Genomic DNA, 22146 nt, shown 5'->3' on the forward strand with positions numbered 1-22146 from the left:
GTCTGACACATGTGAACATTTTGTACACAAGAAACCTGGTTTGCTGCAGAGTTTGGAAAGCTAGAAGCAATCAGTACAGTACAATGAGTAACAGAGACCAAAAGTACTATAAAAGAGGATGTTAACACTTTTGGCAATGATTTTGTGTTGATTCCAGAGCCATAAGTGATAATGATAAAGGTTTCTTCTATCACTTTGACTAAAGTTAGACAGAGAGTGTGTTATCATAGCTAATAGATAGTACATGGGCACAGAAGGAATAGGGGAAGCTAACCATTAATGCCCAGGCTCACCCACACTCACCTGAAAGGTAACGGTAAATACTATACTATATGTATCTAGCCTTGAAAGCCACCTGTCAGTGAAGGAAGGTGATGCTGTGACATTCGCAGATGAGCGACATTTCTGCAGGAAGTGTAATCATTGATACACTAACTATAGCAACTCATTAATGGTATAAATATTGATCATTGCAGCCAGATGATGAAATCTAAAAGCTGCTTAAAAGAGAAAATGAATAGGAAATATTTATAAAGCACAAATGCCATGAAGTAGCAGCGCTGACCAGCAGCAAAGGTGAAGTACCAGAGGAATATCACATTGAAGCAAGTATCAAATTAGTAGAGTGCCAAAAATAATCTGTGCAATTAATGCGGCTGAATATAAAGTGGTAAGACAGAGGCTACTACTGTACCTTAGAAACTAACTGCATTGTGTTTTAGACATCAGTGCCTTACAATCCCAGTCAGAATGATAAATGAGGGTGAATAATGCTCTTTGGGCCTGATTCAAAGTTGTACATCTACTGCGTCCTTGCATCTGTACTATGTTCATAGGCGGCTACTGTACTTGCATCTTACCCAGTCTTTGTGGACGGATTCTCTATCAGTCACACTGTCGTCCTGGCTGCCACTGACTGTTGTCAGTCAGTTCACAATCACACTGGTGGCCTCAGGGTGTCACAGCTGCTGCTGCAGTAGTGTACTGTACTACTGTATGAGGGATTCAGGAATCTGCTGGGTGCTTGTGCGAAACTTTGATGGTATGACATTGCATAGTTTTAATACAATCAATGATTCCTCTCTTGTTTCTATCCCAACAACTGCCCGGGCTTGGGTATAGAGTATTCTCCCTTCCCCCTCTCACATCCCATGCCCAGAGGAATGAGCCTCCTAATGTAAGACATTTGATAATCCTGGCAACTGAGATTGTCAGCCTAAGAGAGAGTGTCCAGGAATGATCTTTCACAGAACGGGGGTGGGTAAGAATTCCGCTTGGCAATTGGAAGATAAACAAAAATAGCCCTTCCCCTCTCTGGTTTCATTAATGCTCAACATCACTAGCGTTTTTATTTTGAATGGTAACTTTGTTTTGTGTGTATCCTTCAAGCCTGAATTCTATATTTCTGATATTGTAAGCATTTATTTATGCACCCCTCCTATAAATTGTCTCATTAATATCTGATACTCAGTAAGGCCATCCTAGGACACTGTTATTCCATGCTGTGCATAACATCTCATTTATTCCTGCTTCTCCTCCTCCATGTACTATTAATGTCCGAGTATTGATAACATGACTGTGTAGCGTGGGAGGCAGGACAAAGTTACTTACCCTCCTTTATTTCTAAATAGCTGAGAACGAATACTTTCCAAATTCACTGCTTGCACTTCTGGATATAGAGAAATGTGGCCCATAACATTCACATACTTTTGCAATATAAATGGATAATGTCATTATATTCTGAATGGTATTTTCTGGGTGAATTTCAGAAGCTGTATGTAATGAGTGTAATGGTTGGGATTTGGGATACTGTGGGGGTGATGTAGGGTTGCAATGTGGGCAATTTACTATATATTATCGCCAATTTTTCTGTCCACTTCTATGGGGTGTGAGGCAAAATCGGTGATGTTGGTGTTCGCGATATTCAGAGCACACATGGGGCCGCCTTTCACAACTGGCTGATTTTTTGTCTACTACTCATGCGCCTGAGCGTTACTGTGGTTGTGCCGTGATGGTCTTGCGAAGGCGGTCCCAGTGTGGATTAGGACACAGGATGATTGACAGTGACTTTTTTTGAGAGGTAACGGGAGAGTGGTGACGAAAACCCAGGCATATTGTGACCTTTTCAGGGACGTGTTGCATCCTGCAACTGCGTTTTCACGATGGGAATTCTGAGCAACTTTAGGGTTGCTTAGAGGTCCGATGGTTCTACCAATGTTTCCAATGTTCATTCGATGTTGTGTCTTTGCTGTGTCTTTGGCTGCAAGTGGTGGGTCTGAGCCGGCGTTGTGACTCTCTTTTTAGAAATACGGCGGCAGCGACATTTACATAACCTCTCACATCCGCAATACTGAGGGCCTTTGAGTTCACTTCTAAAACTACACCCTGTGGGTTAAGAAATACAACTTGACTATTTATTATTTTTTTTTTGTTGACAAATTGTGATAACTTTTGTTGAATATTTGATTATTATTCTTATTATTCATATATAAAGCAAAAGTTTAATTATAAATCTAATAATAAACTACATATATTAATCAAATACACATAATCAAATAATTTCTAGGTATTAAGTAAACAATAGAGAGTATTGGAGATTGGACTGAGGGCCTGATTCAGACCCGGATGCTATTTGGTCCGCTCGCTGGCTAAAAGGGGCCGGCTATTTAAATCATGTGCTCGCACTGCATCATGTAAAGCCGCCCACTATGTAATAGCGAGCGGCTGCACTATGCACTCGCACCTGTATAAAGACGCCCCCTTGCCACTCGCAACACATGTCATCTCCGGCAGTTGTAGGATTAATCGGGAACATCGAGAGCCATTGGAGCTGCTCACAGCGCTTGTGGTAGCCTTTTCCCACCACAACATTGCGAGCAGTTCTGGCTAAAATACAACCCAGTCACGTGTGTAATGACGCTACTTTGCTAATTACGTTCTGATGGTCTGGCACGCCTGCGTTCGCACAACCACACTCCCGTTTTAAAGCACCTTCCCCTGTTACCACCCACAAACGGCACTATCTGTCACTCAAAATAGCGGCCGGAATACGGGCTACGGGCGAGCACTTTCCCATCGCAATGACTGGTTCGCGCAGATTGCGAAAAATCCCTCAATGTGAGCGAGCGCAGCATAGCATCCGGGTCTGAATCAGGCCCTATGTTTTTTGTAAGAGGTGGCAGAATAATCTGTATTTAAAACAACAAAAATATAAGTGTTTCAAAGGGCTTAGTATATATAAGCAAGTGGAAATACATATCAATGCAAAAAAAGATGCTGACGCTTTCGTAAAAGACAGTCACGGCTATAACTGCGTCCACCTCTGAATCAGGCCCTTTAGGTGGTTAATTGTATTCCAAAATACCGGCGTCTGAATAAGGTAATTCAGAAGTTGCTCTGACACAGTAAGGACTGAAGGCCTGAGTCAGAGTTGGACAGAACGGCTGTGCAATGCCATCCATCTAAAATTCAGACGCAGCAGGAGGTGTGTGTAGGAAACAAGAATTGGTCCTTGCTGCATCTGCATTATCCCAGGGCTGCAACCATAATGGGAACAGTCGCAACGTTGTCCCTTTAGCCAGGCTGTGGTAGCTGGAATTTACCACAGCCTGACCAGGTCCTGACAGCTTGTGAGGCCAGGAGGTCGCTCCAGTTTATGGGAATGAAGGTCGTCCCTGGCGCCACAACGCCCCCAAAACTCTTCTGCCTGTCAATCAGGCATAGGCTTGGGGGAACTCCCTGCAGTATTGCAGAACAGGTCCTGCGCACGCGCAGAGTACAAAACATCGGAGATGTGCGTTAGCCTTCAGGTTAATGTACATCTCTGAATCAGGCCATGAGTCCCACTAGGAAAAAGTTTTTACTACAGTATGTGAGTGGAACTTGTCTTTATTGGAGTTGGGAGTGATAACAGAACATGTTAGAAGATTTATTAGAATTTCCCCCACCGCCAGCTAGAGACCCTTCCTTTCTATAGTCTTTCCCTTGCAAAGGCCACATTGCCAACCCAACTGCGCAAAGCCACCTTTCCATTGATTCAGTGGCGTATCTATAATGGTTGCAGTGTGTGCGGGGCCCCGCACCGCACACAAAGCACCCATATTTTTTTTAAACTTATCTGTCCGAGGTCCCGCGTCGGGTGTCACTGCTGAAGATTGGCCGCCGCAGCCATTTTCCGGTGTTCTGCGCATGCGCAGTAGACTCCGGGCACACTCTAGTGCCCGGAGTCTACTAATGCTACGGTGGCTGGCCAGCCGCGTCAGTCAGCTGCCAGCCACCAGGGAGAGAAGAGGGGGCCCAGCACGAGGAGTGCACACAGGCCCCCTCCTGTCTTAAAATGCCCCTGCATTGATTCCTCATTTCAACATTTCTTCCAAATGCACAACCCCTCAAAATACTGTATCTTACTTTCCACTATTACACTATTGCACAGATCCCCCTCATTACACATACAAACCTCCACCACCATCATTTAACTTACTTATAGGTGACCCTAGGGCAGTGTAGTGTACTGCCTTCCCTCAACCTCCTTATGTGTGTCCTGTATTACAGTTCAGGGCACAATGAGCATACTGCAACTAAGAGTTGCTCATAGAACTTCCATGCAGAACAGCTAAACTATGCTCACATTATATGGAGGATCCAGGAGAGGGCAGAACAGCCTCATTGCAGCACAGCTGTTTTATCAAATCAGTATCCTTCTAATGATAAAACTCTTGTATGTTTTCAGAGGACTCAGGGCCTGATTCAGAGCCGGACGCTCTGACCAGAGCACTCGCTCTGAATCTGGGCCCTCCTACCTCAACTTGGAGCGGCCTCTTGGACGCTCGCATAGCTGTGGGTTACCACCCACGGCTTATGCGAGCATCCATGATGATGGTCGCAATGGTCAAGACCATCGGGCTTGCGACGAGACCCTGCGGTAGGGTCTCGCTGCCGCAAGCCCTGGAGTGATTTTGGCTCTATCAGAGCCCAAATCACTCCCACTGACATCACTACTGATGTCAGTGGGGCCGGACCCAGACGGTAGGCGTTCCCATGGGAACGCCTCCGTCTGGAAGCCACGCCTCCGGCACGCCCACCAAAGAGGGCTTGCTGTCAGTCACCATCGACAGCACGCCCCCTTTGGTGCGAGACCCCGAGCGACGGCTACCCAGTCACTCGCCGGGTCTCGCGCATGCGCATGACGGAGCTCCCTCCGTCGTGCGCATGCACATTAGGGCACCATCGACCCGCTTGCAAGCGTCCTGCGCTTGCGAGCGGGTCTGAATTAGGCCCTCAGATAACAGGACAGAAAATTACTTTACTGGTAAGATTCATAGTTTAATCCAGTGGTTCCCAAACATTTTTGAATCACGGCGCCCTAGTGCATCAGAATTGTTTTCACAGCACTCCTAAGTCCAAACTTTGCTATTGAGAAATTCTGAAAAAAATGTAGTGAAGTTGTACAGTGAAGTAAATTGTGCTTACCTGTCATCCTTAGGTTTGGTTATATAGTGATGGACAAGTTTGTGCACATATTTACATTACATTGACCATAAAGAATTTGATTTGGTGCTGGACCACCAACCTGAGGCACCCCTGCAAGTGTGCGGAGACACCCCAGGGTGCCACGGTGCACAGTTTGGGAACCACTGATTTAATAGATCAAAATTAGATTTGCGAAGGGTCAGAAGTTTTCACAGATGCAGGGGATAAATTGGGCAAACTGTCACTAGAAACTGTTCAGTCAACAGATATACTGTAGGGAGGTGTTTGTGAATGAAGGCCAAAGAGAAAGCATCAGAGCGTGTTCTAAGATGTTATACAACAAAAACACATTTATTAAATTTCAATAACACACATAATAACTTTCCTGCGACCTTCTGGTGGCAATATAAGCAATATTACAGTTTATCCTCAACTATGTATGTGAGCTGAAGATTTCAGTGGTCATGAACTGAGGGCCTGATTCAGCAGTGCACCCAAATCCACTGGATCTTTCTAATTTCATAATACAATGGTTCTCCTTCTTATGCCGCGTATCCACTACCCGATAACATAGAGCGACATCACAGACTGTTTAACGAAAGAAAGATCCCGGCGTGTAGGATTACATTTGCACGTTTATACTTTAATTTTATACTTGTTGCAGTCCTATCTGATAAAGCAACATTATAATCAAAGAACAGAAATTGTTCTCATTATATAATGCCTATAACATGTAGGGGGTATCTGGACTATAGATAGACAGTTAATAGGTTGACAGGTGTGATATTTAATAGGGTGTGAGTTTTAAAAAAGTGCAAGTATAGAGCTATACTCGCACATTTTTTTAACTCACCCTATGAAATAGGGTGTGAGAACATGCAAACTCGCATATTTCTCACACCTCCGTAACTCACAATGGCAAGACACGCATCCGGATGTTTTGCCATTGTGAGCATTGAACTCAGGCAATGTAATAGAATGCAAGGGTTTCACTCACAATCCTGGTTAATATACAGGTTGAGTCTTCCATATCCAAAGTGCCTGGGACCAAGAGTATTTTGGATAACAGAATATTCCATATTTTGGAATAATTGCATACCATAATGAAATATGTCAGGGGAACCCTTTAATTGGGTCCCCCGGCCAAAGCATTACACCTGACAGCTAGTCAGCCCTGGCCACAATCCCTGGAGTGGTGGGGACCCCCCAATAAAGGTTTCCCCAACTCCTGGACTGATCCCCGGCACCCCTGGCTGGTGGGTGCCGAGTTGATTGTGTTCAAGTGTAGTGTAAAAAATAGATGTAATAATACTGTCTTTTGAACTATAGGTCCCAGCAAGCCTCTCCCGCATGCCATGGCACAGGTCACACTACCCTAGTTACAGCCCTGTTTGAAGGCCCCATAGCAAAAGTTTGTAAGGGCCCCTATGTACCAACCAATGGTGAAAAATGCATATAACACATGTAACTTTGACAAGAAAGATGGGCCCTCCTCAGCTCTAGGCAGCACAGTTGGTGTAATGCTTGGCATTACTACCTCATAGAACTGATTCTCACTAAGGGCAGGATGTATTAGGCATCGCATTTGTGATGTGGTACATTCCGCCTATCATCGGGTACATGCCACGGTTAATTACCGCCGTATATATCTAGAAATGTGATTTACATTGCAAAGGACAGCTCTCCCGATAAGAACTGTCCTTGGCGATGCCCCTGGATAGAGGGACTTCTGAATTTAACACCCAGAAGTCTCTCTGGCGTCCTTCTGCGCATGCGTAGAAGGACACGCGTTGTGGTGGGAGATGGGATCCCTCTCGGGAGCATCCCGAAAAAAAGCCCATAGGCTTCTCTTGGGCAACGCCGCCTGAAGATGGCGTTGCCCACCGGGACGATGCATCCAGTGCTTAGTACATATGGGGAATGCAGTAAAAAAAAACACGCATTTTCGGGGGTTTTACCGCATTTTTCTGTTTAGTACATCCCACCCTTTGACACCAAATGCGTGGAGTTTGTATGTTCTCCCTGGGTTTCCTCTGTGTGCTCCTGTTCCCTCCCACAATCCATAAGTGTGTGTGTGGTGCTGCAGAATGTGTGCATTATATAAGTAACTGTTAATAAATGAATAAGAAATTAAGGGTGTCATACTCTACTTGCAGTTGTGTCTATAGTGTGCCTCCTTTTGGAGAAGTGCATTTACAGGTGTAATTGGAGCAATGTCATAAAAAGGTTGCACACATAAAATATTGCTAGCTATAGTCCCATTGTCCCCTCACTCTTAGGAATAATGCTATGCTGAGCAGTATTTTTGTTAATGCAATGGAAGTGGTGGTACTAAAGTGGTAGGAGGTTGGACTTTGATGTGGCGTTGGAGTCTCCTGATTGCGGAGCATAGGAGTGCATCTCATGTGCAGTCAGCATACCACAAAGGTGCAAAGCTAAGGCAGTTGTGGTGCGCTTCACAAACATCTTACACTACAGATGTGTGCTCATACATCTAGCTGCGAGTGAGCAGCCAGGTCCCGTGATGCGCCTAGGATGCACCAGGAGACTGCGCTGATGAATTTGATATGTGCGACTAAGCATGTATACAAAACATAACGGGCCTTGGCATGCAAAAAATCCACGGCCACTGCATCATAGTATTCCGTATATAGATTCAGACTGTTGCACACAGATATACAAATGCCGCATATCACATTGTGACTAAGATGAATGTTCAAGCGAAAAAGATGCCTGATGCTTGCAGAGTAGCACAGGACCTGGCACACCTAGAGGGGCTGTTTGGTGCAACTGCAGCAAGAATGTATGAGGACACATCTGTATCCGTAATCTTACTTCAGGGGTTATACAGTATATTGCCAAGTGGAATAAATGACAGTGAAAGTAACCAGTTAACTACTAGCTGCAACAGACCTACTAATTTGTAGTTTACTTAGGAATACTGTAATGCAAGTCACTTAGTACAATATCCCCAGTGTGTGTACAATGCTTTTCTACATTGCAACATTATTATTCTAGGCTTAGGGAAAACAAGATACGCCGCTTTTAATACGATTTTATTTCTGTATTTTTCTGCTCAATGGATTCAGACATTTTGCAATCTTTTGAATATGCATAATCCTTTTTTTCTTCTGTCTTTTAAGCCTCAACCAAAAGGAATTACAACTAGAATGCTAAAAGCCTTTGTAAGTAAAGACCACCCAGAATTCTCCTCAAACAGACAGCAAGACGCACATGAGTTTTTCCTGCACCTTATTAATCTAGTAGAGGTATGTAAAGCAAGTTTTTCATTAAATTAATGGACCATACTTTCCAACTCTCCCTGAAATAGTAGCAATCTCCCTGAAGAGTCCCCCGTCATCTTTCAAAGGGACATAATGCACCCAAAAATAGGGAATGGCTTCATGGGGAAGGGCCAGGGAGAAGAAAGGAAAGGCCAGGAGATGCTGGGGATGAAATAAAAGGAAGCTACAAGCAAGAATGATAATAAACAGAAATTTGACAGGCCCAAACAGCGCCCCCTGACCTGTGGTGCCCTGTGCGATGGCATCGGCCACACTACCCTAGCTACGGCCCTGTATATCCATTCAAATGGGATAATTAGTATAATTTCCCTGCATTGGATGTAAGGCACAATGATCCCTATGGTTACATGCATTATCTGAAAAGTATCAGTGTGTTTTCATCAGCTAATAGATCTTACTAACTGCTTTTGGGCTCATTTACATTTGGATGTAAGTACATTTTATGACACGCCTCTCAGATGTAGCAGTACACGCCCATCACATGTATGACACACCTCTCAGATGTAGCAGTACACGCCCACTTTACCACCGCGCTCATAGGTGTTGCTTCCACAGTCTCCCTGAAATTCTTTTTCAAAAGTAGGCAAGTATGTATAATGGACCTGTTGGCACACTGTGGCTAAATCCAAATGTAGATATTTTTGGACCTTCTCATTGTGTTCTTGGATGTGAAAAGAGCCTCTGTATCACTTATTTGGCTCCCAAAATTATTTGTATCCTTTTCTTTTTCTATGAGGGGAATAGAGTGAAACAGCATGGCTGTTACTCCCTGTTCCTTTTCTAGCTGCCTAGCTCTGGGAAGACGGATTACCATCTGTCTTTTGCATCCACAGGACTACAACACGTAATGGCCTTTTTGTCATATAACGTGCTTTATTATTTATGCAATGGATATGAATTTGAAAAATAAAATCCTAGTAATATTGTTTATTCAATTTAAAGAGAAAGTAGGCATAATGCAGTTTCCAGTTATTTATATGTAAATTTATTTTCCTCACGCCGTTTTCTATTTACTTTAAAGGAAAAAAAAAATCAGCTCTAATGATGTTCTGAGAGGTGAAATGCAGCCCTCTCTGCAAAGGCACCCCCTACCACAGTGCCAGCGGCAGCATCAGCAGTGTGTAACTGCAGTATGAAAATGTATTTGCCCTACAAAGCTAAGAGCCAATGTAATGTAGCGTGGGAGGATGCCCATAGACCGGGAGCTGCATAAGCCCTGCAGATGTCAAAGCTTCTAGTTCTATTAGAGATTGTGCTGTAGCTAGCAAAGTGTTATAAATTAGATAGGGGTGTCTGTTTTGAACACATATGGGGGAATGAGAGTCCGCCTAGTTAACAGCCATAAACACCCATTTCACGTATGGGAAAAAACTGTTCAGAATTGCCCGGAGACACGGAATGGTGCATACGTTTGCTAAGTGCATGTGCCGTTTAATAAAATGTGGCGGCATACTAAGCTGCCTGCAACTCGAGGCCCATAAGTCCTAAAAAGGATGAACCATTACGGTGCATATCGCCTTAAAGTGTGCTCAGGATGGGATTTTCAATTGATACACAAAGAAAGTATATTGAGCCATCCAGGGGCGTATCTACCAATTGGCCAGGATGGCACTCGCCAGGGGCGCCGACCAAAGGGGGGGCGCCGCCCGGCAGTGCCACCAGTAGCCAAGGGGTGGACAAGTCCCCCGGCCCCACAAGTGTAGGGCAGACCGCAGTGATAGTGGTCTGCCCTACACAGTTTACAGACACACAGATGCCAGCGGCTGCTGTGTGTTTGTAATAGCAGCCAGCTAATGAGAGTCAGACAGACTCTCATTTGATGCTGCGTCATCCACGGAGGGAGCCGGCTGGAGCTCACTAATGAACTCCGTGTGCCGGCTCCCCCCGTAGCATGTGATAGGAGAGATGTCATACGTCATGACGTCTCTCCCATCCAGGAGAAGAGCGGCCAGGACTCAGCGGACAGCGGCAGTTGCGTCAGGAGCGGGGATCAGGTAAGTTGAATTTTTTCTTTATTTTTTGTGTTTGTGTGTAAGCCTGGCACTACAGGACTCCCCCTGGCACTACAGGGCTCTGAAATAGGGGGTGGCTGCTACTGGGGGCACTTTATGGGGGGGTGTCCGCTACTGGGGGTCACTGAATAGGAGTGGCCACTACCGGGGGCAATTTATGGGGGTGTCCACTACTGGGAGCACTGTATAGGGGTGGCCAATACTGGGGGCAATTTAGGGGGGTGGCCACTACTGGGGGCACTGTATAGGGGGGACTACTACTGGGGGCACTGTATAGGGGGGCTACTACTGGGGTCTACTACTGGGGGGCACTGTATGGGGGGACTACTACTGGGGGCACTGTATAGGGGGGCTACTACTGGGGGCACTGTATAGGGGGGCTACTACTGGGGGCAATGCAGCATAGGGGGGATTACTACTGGGGGATTACTATTGGGGGTACTGCATAGGGGGGAGGGCAGTCCATTACATTGCCAGGGGCGCTTGGATCACTAGATACACCCCTGGAGCCATCCTGCATATCATGAACAGCCGGCTAAGCAGGAAAATCTGCCTGAGCATTAGGACAAGACTGCAGCACTTTCTACCGAAGTCCCACAAATGACCTGATCCTTTGTAGTGATCACTATGATGTCCCAGGATCTGTAATTGGGTCAAAAAGTTTTTATGTTGTACGTTTCCAACTTAAAGGCAATTTAAAACTAAATGCAGGGAGACTGTTGGTGACCAAATACAATGATTAATACTGCTGAAAAACATATTGCATTGTGCTGTGTTGTGAAGCATGTTCTTTTGATTCGTAGAGAAATAGCATAGGCTCGGAGAACCCCAATGATGTGTTCCGGTTTTTGGTAGAGGAGCGGACGCAGTGTTGCCAGTCAAGGAAAGTTCGCTATACAGAAAGAGTTGACTATATTATGCAGTTGCCTGTGGCCATGGAAGCTGCAACCAATAAAGGTAACAAAACAATACAATGTTCATGTTATTTCTGAATCTTTAAATAGGTGCCATGATGCACGTAACAGGGAATGAATCCAGTCTAACATAGCACCGTATTTCCTGGCCATAGGGAAACCTGGCAATATTATTGACTTGTATTTTTCATATGTCAGATGAACTGATTGCCTATGAATTGAAAAGAAGAGAAGCAGAAGCTGCGAAGAGGCCGCCCCCTGAGTTTGTGCGCGCTAAGATCCCATTCAGTGCCTGTCTGCAGGCCTGCTCCGAGCCTGACAATGTGGATGACTTCTGGAGCAGTGCACTTCAGGCCAAGTCTGCAGGTGTAAAGTGAGTCCTCATCAGACATGACCACTGTAACCAGCAAACCCAGCCATTCCACAATATCTATACACTTAGAGAACAGATGCCATTTCCCTATTGCTTATTGTGCTTTAGTTAGCTCATATGAAAATGATTTTATTGCATTCAAACATTGCTTAAGGTGGCATATGCAAGCATAGTTTTATTGTGGCCAATCCTAGCTTGTCTATAGCTAATGTAATGAAAGCTTGGTTATGTGATGGAACATACAAGTGCAGTTATAGTTTTGTTGGAGCAGGTATGATTTCAGCAGTGACTCATTAATTACTGTACTTTTTATACTGTATTCTACTTATTACATGTCAGATAAATTGCTGATTACTGAAAAGCCATGGGGCTAGTGTCACTTGCTTTATGCACAGATTGATGTTTTTAGTGGTCATGTAGCGATTAGGGATCATGTTCCTCTGGACTCTATAACTATTGGCTCTATTAACAACCAATGAGTCACTGTTTGAGCCAGCAACTATTGCATTGCAAGGCATTACTAGCCGATCAGGCTGATCTATTAGTAGTAACTATTAATTATACCTTTAGAAACAGTGGCCATCAATCTATTAGTACTCAGAATTTCTGGCCCTACAACCTTGTGTAAGCTACACATGATAATGCAGTTGTATGCTATGGGGGGAATGCAGGCACACAATAATGTATTGTCATTTACTACTGTTTTTCTTTCCTAACGATCATAAAATGAAAAGCCGTATAGTAAATATTTAAGAATGATCAATATATGTTTGGGACTCACTGCACTATTTTAAGCCACATTTAGCAAACTGTCTCTCTTATGATATTTGCTGGTTCCATAGGTGAGTGAACATGCAGTTAGTTACTGCTAAAGCCATCACTGGAAGATTTATTTTATGTCTGGTATATCATTGAATTGCTTTATCTGCCTCCGGTAATTATAAAAGACTCAGGCCTTATCTAAGCTGCCTCCACTTCTCTGCAAATCCATATAAGTATCCGTCATCTGCCAAATGTTCCAGGGTCCTGGTAGCTGAAGGAATGTGCCTGTCTTCAGTCACATTGCTTTTCAGTGGTACTTGACATCAGACTGTATGAAGCAGGTACTCTGGATTTTTGGAACATGTAGAAAATAAACAAGTTTCAATAGTAGGGTAAATCTAAAATAACCTTGAACACCAAATTTAATATATATACATATATATATATATATATATATATATATATATATATACACATACATAGTGTATGTATGTGTGTACATATATATATATATATATATATATATATATATAATATATTTACACACTGACTGAGATATAGAAACTGCAAATATATTTCTGAAGACCTACTTACATTGAAGCCAGACCCATCACCAAAGCTAAAGAGAGAATGTTGCTATACAGAATGAACTACACAAATGACACCTGTGAGGGGCTAGTACTGAAGTATTAAAACCCTCAAAGATAGATGTCAGTGTGAGATACACTGTAATATACCGTACTATACTAAGAACTACAGGCCACAAGATGATATATATATATATATATATATAATGGAATAGCGATCAATAAACATTATGTGAAACACCATAAGCCTAAATGGTCATTAGGTCATTAAAACCTTTAGGATTTATAGTATCCAATCTAACTATCCATCTAGTTTCACATTGAAGCAACAATTTAGACCTGTTGCCACCCCACAAAAGATATTTCTCTTTTGTCTGGGCTGGGGGACACTGGACCATGGGTTGTAGGTGGGAAGGCGTGGATTTGGCACTAAAGGTGCATACACACTAGACGATATGCTCCCTGAACGATATCGTGTAGTGTGTCCCCGGCAGGCTGTGCTCAATGTCGTTTATGACATTGAGCACAGCCGCTGAACTATATCATTAACGATATCGTTCAGCGCCGGGCTCTCTCCCCTATTCCCTGACATGCAGCAACCTGACGAGATCGTCAGGTTGGCCTGCATGTCAGCCCGATGAACGATGATGACGAACGACCCGCGGGAACGCGTGTCGTCGTTATCGTTCATCTTTTTGGTCTGAAGAGACCGTCTGGGCCTGGAGATAGCGCGCTGCTGTTACCTAGTAGAGGTGTAGGCAGTCAGGGTGGTCCTGGATGGCGGGCGCCATCTTGCCGGGTTTCTTGTCCGCGGCTCCTGTGGGGAGAGCGCCGACTACAGACCGACCACAGGTGAGACCTACAGCAACACCACACTGGACATGCTGATCTTGGAAGCTATGCAGTGTTGGGCCTGGTTAGTACTTGGATGGGAGACCACCTGGGAATACCAGGTGCTATAGGTAAATGCAGGTCAGTCCATGTGCTTTCCACACTGAGGGGAGTAGCACTTGAGGGAGAAGCCTTAGGGCTTGCTCAGTATAGCGGGGGGAGGAGCCATGGACTGCTGGTTCCCCCCGCTCTCCAGCGGCAGAATGGAGACTCCAGGAAGCTGCATGGGCTGTTCCTGTCTTTACAGTGGGACAAGCCTGGCCAGCATGGAGGGAGGACAGAGAAATCTCAAGCTTCTTTCCCTCTGCGGGGTGCAGCTAAGTAGTTTACAGTTAATTCTTTTCTATGCCTGTTTGGGAGTTTTTGCAATATTCATTGCCGCATGTGACCTTGATGATGGAGCAATAAATGGCTCCGAAACGTCGGTAATATATGTGTGTTGAGACGTCTTTTTTTACCTGAGTGCCGCCGATGTGGATTGCATATTGGGACCTGCTGGAGTTGGTCTCTGACTGAGGGCACCAGGGTTCTTTTTGTGTTTGTTGCTGAGAGTGCCGCTTGAAATGGAATATATATATATGTGTGTATATATGTATATGTATACACACACACGGTATAAAACTACAAAAAAGAGTTCATATAACTGATGTGCTGGCTCTTGACATATATATGTTGTGTATCTTTGGTATTAGGAGTTTGTCATTTATAATATGACTGCAATCTATTTTAATGTTGGTTGATGTTTTAATGATGTTTGATTTATAAATACACAATTTGTGTTTGTTTTCTAGAACATCTCGTTTTGCCTCATTCCCTGAACACTTGGTAGTCCAGATAAAAAAGTTTACATTTGGCCTTGACTGGGTGCCTAAGAAACTTGGTAGGGTCCTTATATGATTGTTGTATGTACATTAAAATGTGTTATGTGTACATTACAATGTGTACATTTCTAGTTTGGAAACAGTATCACAATAATTTGATGGAAAGTCATGATTTTGAATTGCTACCTTTTACTTTTAGATGTAACTGTGGATATGCCAGATCTCCTAGACATCAATCATCTCAGAGCAAAAGGTCTGCAGCCAGGGGAAGAAGAGCTCCCAGATATAGCACCCCCTATTGTTATTCCTGATGATCCAAAAGGTATGTGAGAATGATCTTGTGTCCTGTAATACTACTTATCAGAGCTTTAGCTAGACATTTTTGCTCCCTGATTGAGCGAGAGCATTGGCGCCTCCCCCCACACTTGCCTCCTAGCCGGGACAGAAATCTAGTTTAGGTATGTGTGGTAACCCGGGTGTTGGTGTGGGCACGGATAAGTTAGGTTTAGATGGTACCTTACAGATAAGACAGTAGCTCCAGATCTTCCTTCTTCTCTGGCTTCAACTATACAAGCTTATACTCCTCAGGCTGTAGCAGAGAGGCAAGCCCCATACGCACAGTTAAATTTACTCTAGTAGATTTAATAGGTGGTGTAATAGGACATGGGTCCAGGGAGGTCACGATAGAGAAAATAATGATCATCATACAAATGACAGTCTACTCAACACAAATGAAATATGACAGATCCAATACAGTAGTTAGAAATTTGGTAGTAAATGGGCAATAGGCAATAATTCTCTCTAATAGTTAAATAGGCAACTTCAGCCTAACTGCTGTAGCACCTCTTTGGCTATAACTATGAAAAATACAGTTTCTCAATTACTTCAATAAACTATACATGCAATACCATTCTCAATAACACATGAGAAAAAAAAAGCAAAATATATATTATTATTCAGCAGGCTAGCAAAAACCCAGACTGATTAGCAACTTTAATGTGAACACAAAGTTATTTTCTTCTCTCATGCTAGGTGGTCACTGTCCTATTACATGCATGTACTTGTAATCCACAATAAGCAATGATAACATAATTCACATCTAATGCTGGTCTTTCTTGATTTCAGAGAACAGTAGCTTCCACTTTGAATTATAAAGCACAATGAATTCATTACTACTATAGTTGCACAGTTATCTTCAGCAGTCAATGGTATCAGCAGCTCAGTCCAAAGTGCACTATTAGGGCCTGGTTCACTACCATTCGCAACTGCAATTATGCACGCAATTGGCCGATTGTTGTGTTCTGCATATGCATCGCAGTGCTTGTGTGCGAAGACTCCACTGCGATCGTGACTGTGATCTCAGTGACTACGCAGACCAATCACAGTGTGACTGACAGGATGCACCGTGGTGGAGTGGTCGGCATAATGCAAGCGTGCCCATGCGTTTGAACGCAGTTACAGGGGCGTGCATAAAATAGCCATTCCTGAGTAAGATCAGACCTTGTGGAAGTGTGCGTGAGGCTGCGATAGTACTCGTTGTAACCGATGGTTTTGTAGTCTTGCTAAGTATTACGGATGTGAGTAAAGGTAAAGGGGGCGTGCTTATGTTAGGCTGCAACGGCATTGCAATTCCAGTCATTAGCATATCTTTGCAGTGAGACTGCGTGCGTAATCACTATTGTGATCGCAGTAGCGATCATTTCTGAATCAGGCCCTTAATCAGCTCTTCTATCTATCTTTTTTACAAAAATGGCTTCCTCTCACTTTATACTAATAAACTCAGTCCACTGGTTCAATGGTAGCTCAATCAGCACATATATCAATCTGGCAGTATGTGTATATATCTAGCTCAGTCTCTTGCAGGTATTAGAATGACTCAATATTACAATACACTTTCAGTAGGTATGTCAATTTAACTCACACAGCCTTTACAGATCTCTGCTGAGGCTCCCAGCAGTGACATGCTGCCTCTCCGGATCTCTCAGACTCACTGCGGCACTCTTATCAGTGGGTATTCCGTGGACTTGGCAATACATCAGCTTGGCCACTATTGGATCACAGACCTGCGGCACCACACTCTCCAGCTCCGCTCCTCGGCATCTCCTTTTCTCCACTGCGCATGGGCACACTACGAATGCCTTTCTTTTGCTAACTTGTCACTTTCTGGCACTCATGCGACTCCACATAGTGGCAGCCTCCCACATTACATCTTATTAGAGCCAGGAGTATCACATGTGGATTATCCTTGTATTTCTAAAGCATTCTGCCATATTTTCGTAAAACCTGTTAGTATGCAGTATATATAAACTAATCACGCTTTTTTAGTGCTACATATTGTATATTAGTGTTATCTAATATTATGCTTCTGTTTAGAAATGTTAAGTTTTATAAGCAGGCAAAACAAAAAGCTTTAATGGGCAGCACAGACGGTGTAATGGTAGCATTACTGCCTTACAGCACTGAGGTCGTTGGTTCGATACCCACTACGGCCCTAACTGTGTGGAGTTTGTATATTCTCCCTGTGCTTGCGTGGGTTTCCTCCGGGTACTCCGGTTTCCTCCCACACTCCAAAAATATACTGGTAGGTTAATTGACTCCTAACAAAATTACCCCTAGTGTGTGTATGTGTGTGTGTGCGCATGTGGTAGGGAATATAGATTGTAAGCTCCACTGGGCAGGGACGGATGTGAATGGCCGAATATTCTCTGTAAAGCGCTGCGGAATATGTGTGCGCTATATAAATAACTGGTAATAATAATAATAATAATAATATAGTGTAGATTGTTAGTGGCAACACAAAAGAAAATGAGTAGATTATGTATCCAATTATGGGTTCGAATGCTGCCCTCCAACAATGTGTAATCAGCAGCTCATTTTCCTGGATGCTTGTCCCCGTTGTGCAGGATATGTAGATTATCCAAGCTGTGCCAACTCGTGTGGTTGCTCAAATGCCATGCTGTGGTCTCCTAAGTCCCAGTCCGGTAGGCTGGGATCGTCGTGCAGTGAGGCAAAGCAAAGCAGATTATTGCCATACAAATCGGGACCATAGGACTGCCAGTCACCATAAACATGGCTAGCTTGTACCGTTCATCAGCTTCCATTCCAGCTTCCACCAAGTCCATCAAGACCATCGGGGCTTGCGACGAGACACTAAGGTTGGGCTCTCGTCGCAAGCCCCAGGGAGCTTCCTGCTCTGATCGAGCAGGGAGCTCCCCACTGACATCACTGCTGATGTCAGTGGGGCCGTCCCCAAACGACAAGCGTTCCTTCGGGAATGCCTCCGTTTGGCCGGCCACACCCCCTGCCCGCCTCCCAAACGGGGCGAGCTGTCACTCACCATCGACAGCTCGCCCCCTTTGGTGCGAGACACGTAGCGACGGCGCGCCCATCGCTAGCCGGGTCTCGCGCATGCGCACGTCGGAGCCGGCTCTGACATGCGCATGCCCAGTGGTGAAACATCAACCCGGTTGCGAGCGCTCAGCGCTTGCGACATGGTCTAAATGACCCCCTAAGTCTGATGTGCCTAGGAAATATATCTTCCGCAAAAAATTGCAGCTTTATTCCATAGCTTCGGTTCTTATAAACTCCTGAAACTTTTGCATATATATTTTTGTGTTTCAAATTGCTATTTCTATATATGATTTAACTATATTTTAGTATACATTTGTTGAAAGCATATCATGTACAGTATGTCTGTAGTTGTCTGCTGTGCTGTTCATTGAATACAAGCCTTAATGCTTTCGGTATTTATTTTCAGGTCACTTCAGGAACCATTTCATGGAGTGTACGTATTCAGCCATTTTTTATTGTGTTTATACCTAGTTATACAGTACATGACTTTATGAAGATTTTTTATTAGTAATGCAGGATTTGTTTACAAGTAATGCAAAAAAAAAAAATGTGTGTATGTATGTACGAAAATGTGAATAACATTGAAATGTTGACCACAGAGGTGCCTTATGTATCTTTCTTTTGAGTCCTCTGAGTGCTGCTATTCACTGTGTGTGTGTATGTATATGTGTATATGTGTGTGTGTATGTATATATATATATATATATATATATATATAATTAGCTTTATGCAAAAAACTTAGACACCTTAAGCTCATGATCTGCAGCATGGATGTATACCATTAGATCTATGAGTAATATTCATCTCTGTAATGCTGCTGTCTGTTTCATAAAATAATGATGTGACAGGAGAGGTACCAAGCCTGCATAGTAAGCTAGAAGATGTCAGTACAAGTGCTTCTATACATTTCCTGTATGGTTTTCATACCTGCGTGAAGTCTTATTAAGTCAAAATAATACCTAGTACTTTAATGACTAGGCAAAATGTAGTAATACTAATATTATATAATGAAGAATTTGTAATGTAACACTGTATTGGTACCGTCATTGTAACCAGACGATAGCCCACCATCATCCCTTTACTTTCTACTTACTTACTTTATATAATGTTTGCCTTTATTCTACATTGCTATTTATCTTTATTCTGTTCACAAAGCATTTTTCTTAAATTAGTTTTCAATACAATCTGTCCCAGACCTTCTGCACAGTAACAGAATGCATTTGGAAGGCTTAGCAAAGCAACATTCAATCTTGATTTGAAAGCAATACAATAAATATGTGAATTAATTTGTATTTTACTGTATATGTTCTTTGGTCAAATTAAATATTGAGAGGTATGCATGTCACTTGGAGTACTTTCTTTAGACTTACCTGTTATATGCTCTCCCATCCAGGCCACAATCCCACTTTTAGGGAATAATTAACTTCTTCAGCCTGTGAACTACGGGGAGCGGCCACATTTTGCTGATGTGGATGCTAGATTTAAAGTAGCAATTTGTTTTGAGGCAAAACCAACCTGGTTGTACTTTAAAGCAAATTGCTGCTTTAAATGGTGTCCCTCCTTTTCCGACAGCAGAAGCAGTCCCTATTCTCTGGGGCTGCTAGGCTGCTGGATTTACCAAGCTCCAGAATGCAAAGCATTCCAGAGCTTGGCTCCAGCAGCTAATGCCATTTTTCAGATGATGTCAGCTACTGTATCCTGTGCAATGTCGTTCTTTGCATACAAACTGATCGATATATCATTCAACGATATCGTACGGTGTGTACGCATCTTTAATTGTGTGTTAGGGCTATACACACTTGAATGGAATATGGCCATTCTGTGATCACATTATATGTAAGACTTTTCATCAAACTTGGCATCGTTAACGATGTCCCTAGATTGCGCTGCATGTACAGCAGACTGGGGATATTGTTAAAAGCCTGCGGGAGCGCGCATTGTTGGTCGTTCAGACCTTACACACTAGACGATGTGAACGATATCTCTCTTGAACGATATAATCATTCAGATCGTTCATTTTTATCATCTAGTGTGTACTTGCATTAGGAATACCTAGTTAAACCTTGTTAACTGGCACCATTTCATAGCTACTTGACAAGCATTAAATGCAGTCGCTGCAATCTTGAATGTCCTGTCATATACGTTATTCCAGCTCCTGACATAGACGAGTCTTCAGTCATGCAACTGGCAGAGATGGGGTTCCCGCTGGAGGCTTGTCGGAAGGCTGTGTACTATACTGGAAGCATGGGGGCAGAATTAGCTTTCAACTGGATAATTGCACATATGGAAGACCCTGGTCAGTGAAATACGCAACATAATGAGAGAGGGAATATCATTGCAGTGTCAGTGGCTCTTCTGTAACGCTTTACTTTGCTATTTCCACTGTGACTAGGGATTAATGTAATCGGGGATCCCCTGATGATCCATATAGCATGTTTAATACCGGACTGGCATGGGAAACATGACTTTACCGCTCTCTGTTATCAAATCATTAACCAAATGAGTCCATGTTGTTGTATTTCTGGTGTAATATATAGCTGCTGTGTGATATATATTATTGTAACTCTACAGGGAGCTCTGTACCCTATTTCAACACTATTGACATTTCCCAATATAGATAGAACACACAGTGATAAACGCAAGGGCATTCATGTACAGAGATGTGTTTGTCATGTTATAAATATGAATTTGTTAATGTCCTCTGTGCAAACACTGCTGTCAACAACTCAGGAGGAGGCGAAACTGGCTTGTGTTGTCTGTGGGTAATGTAGCGCTCTTAGACACGGACCACTCCTTTCTGAGTGCTCCTATTATGTTGTGACTGTGATTAGTGACACTATGCGCACCCTGCTGTGTGCTCAGCTTCCTGCATTTCTATAGTTTTGCCCATTTTTTCTCAAAGTTTTTCATGTTTCTCACTAGATTTTGCAGAGCCATTAACCATTCCTGGCTGTGTCGCTGCATCTTCACTGCCTGTGTATGGACAGACTGCACAGATAGACCAACCACCAGAAGAAATTGTAGCTCTTATCTCTTCTATGGGTTTCCAAAGAAACCAGGCTATTCAAGCCCTGCGGGCAACAGTAAGTTGATGCATAAGTATGAAACATATTTGTTTAATTTTCTTTGCTATGAAAGAATAATTAATATAGACAACTCCCTTTTTCTATTCCTATATTCTCCTACGTCTTAGTCTATAGTACTGTAAGAGTATAGACGCTATACTCTTACAATACGAATATAATTAAAATAAGTAAAAAAATACAAGTGTACATCTTTTCACTATATTGAAATACACACATCACAGCTTATCTTTCATGGTATTCAAACTCCAGACCAGATGTGCCATAGTCAGACATTTAACTGGAGGGCTTTCTATAATTATGTAGTGTGTGTTTGCACCATGTTAAGGGTAACCTTCACTGACTTAATCTCCTAGCATTAAAATACACAACACCCTAACCAAGTGTTTCAAACAGCAAACCTTCTACATGATATTAAGTCACTTAACTTGCAAGCTATAAGTAAGTGTAATATATGTCAATATATTACACTATATAGTGCACCATGTCAATAATAGATTCCATTTAAATCCCCCTGTATTATAAACACATAATGCTCAGCATGCCATACACTGGACTTGAACTCCCGAACTTGCATA

General features: G+C 43.2%; 1 protein-coding gene across 3 annotated transcripts in view; it reads left to right on the top strand.

Annotated features, from left to right (window-relative positions):
• USP13 (ubiquitin specific peptidase 13) overlaps positions 1 to 22146 on the top strand; it is a 116439-nt gene that overhangs the window by 88632 nt on the left and 5661 nt on the right. For all 3 annotated transcript variants that reach the window (XM_088452445.1, XM_088452444.1, XM_088452443.1), the window contains exons 11-18: positions 8613 to 8738; positions 11590 to 11743; positions 11899 to 12073; positions 15105 to 15193; positions 15334 to 15456; positions 18892 to 18918; positions 20638 to 20781; positions 21408 to 21568. In XM_088452445.1, coding sequence (XP_088308571.1) covers positions 8613 to 8738; positions 11590 to 11743; positions 11899 to 12073; positions 15105 to 15193; positions 15334 to 15456; positions 18892 to 18918; positions 20638 to 20781; positions 21408 to 21568 — 999 coding nt within the window. The remainder of the gene's footprint in view (positions 1 to 8612; positions 8739 to 11589; positions 11744 to 11898; positions 12074 to 15104; positions 15194 to 15333; positions 15457 to 18891; positions 18919 to 20637; positions 20782 to 21407; positions 21569 to 22146) is intronic.

This window comes from Taudactylus pleione, unplaced genomic scaffold (genome assembly GCF_031769625.1).
Source record: "Taudactylus pleione unplaced genomic scaffold, aTauple2 ptg000037l, whole genome shotgun sequence".
NCBI lineage: Eukaryota > Metazoa > Chordata > Amphibia > Anura > Myobatrachidae > Taudactylus > Taudactylus pleione.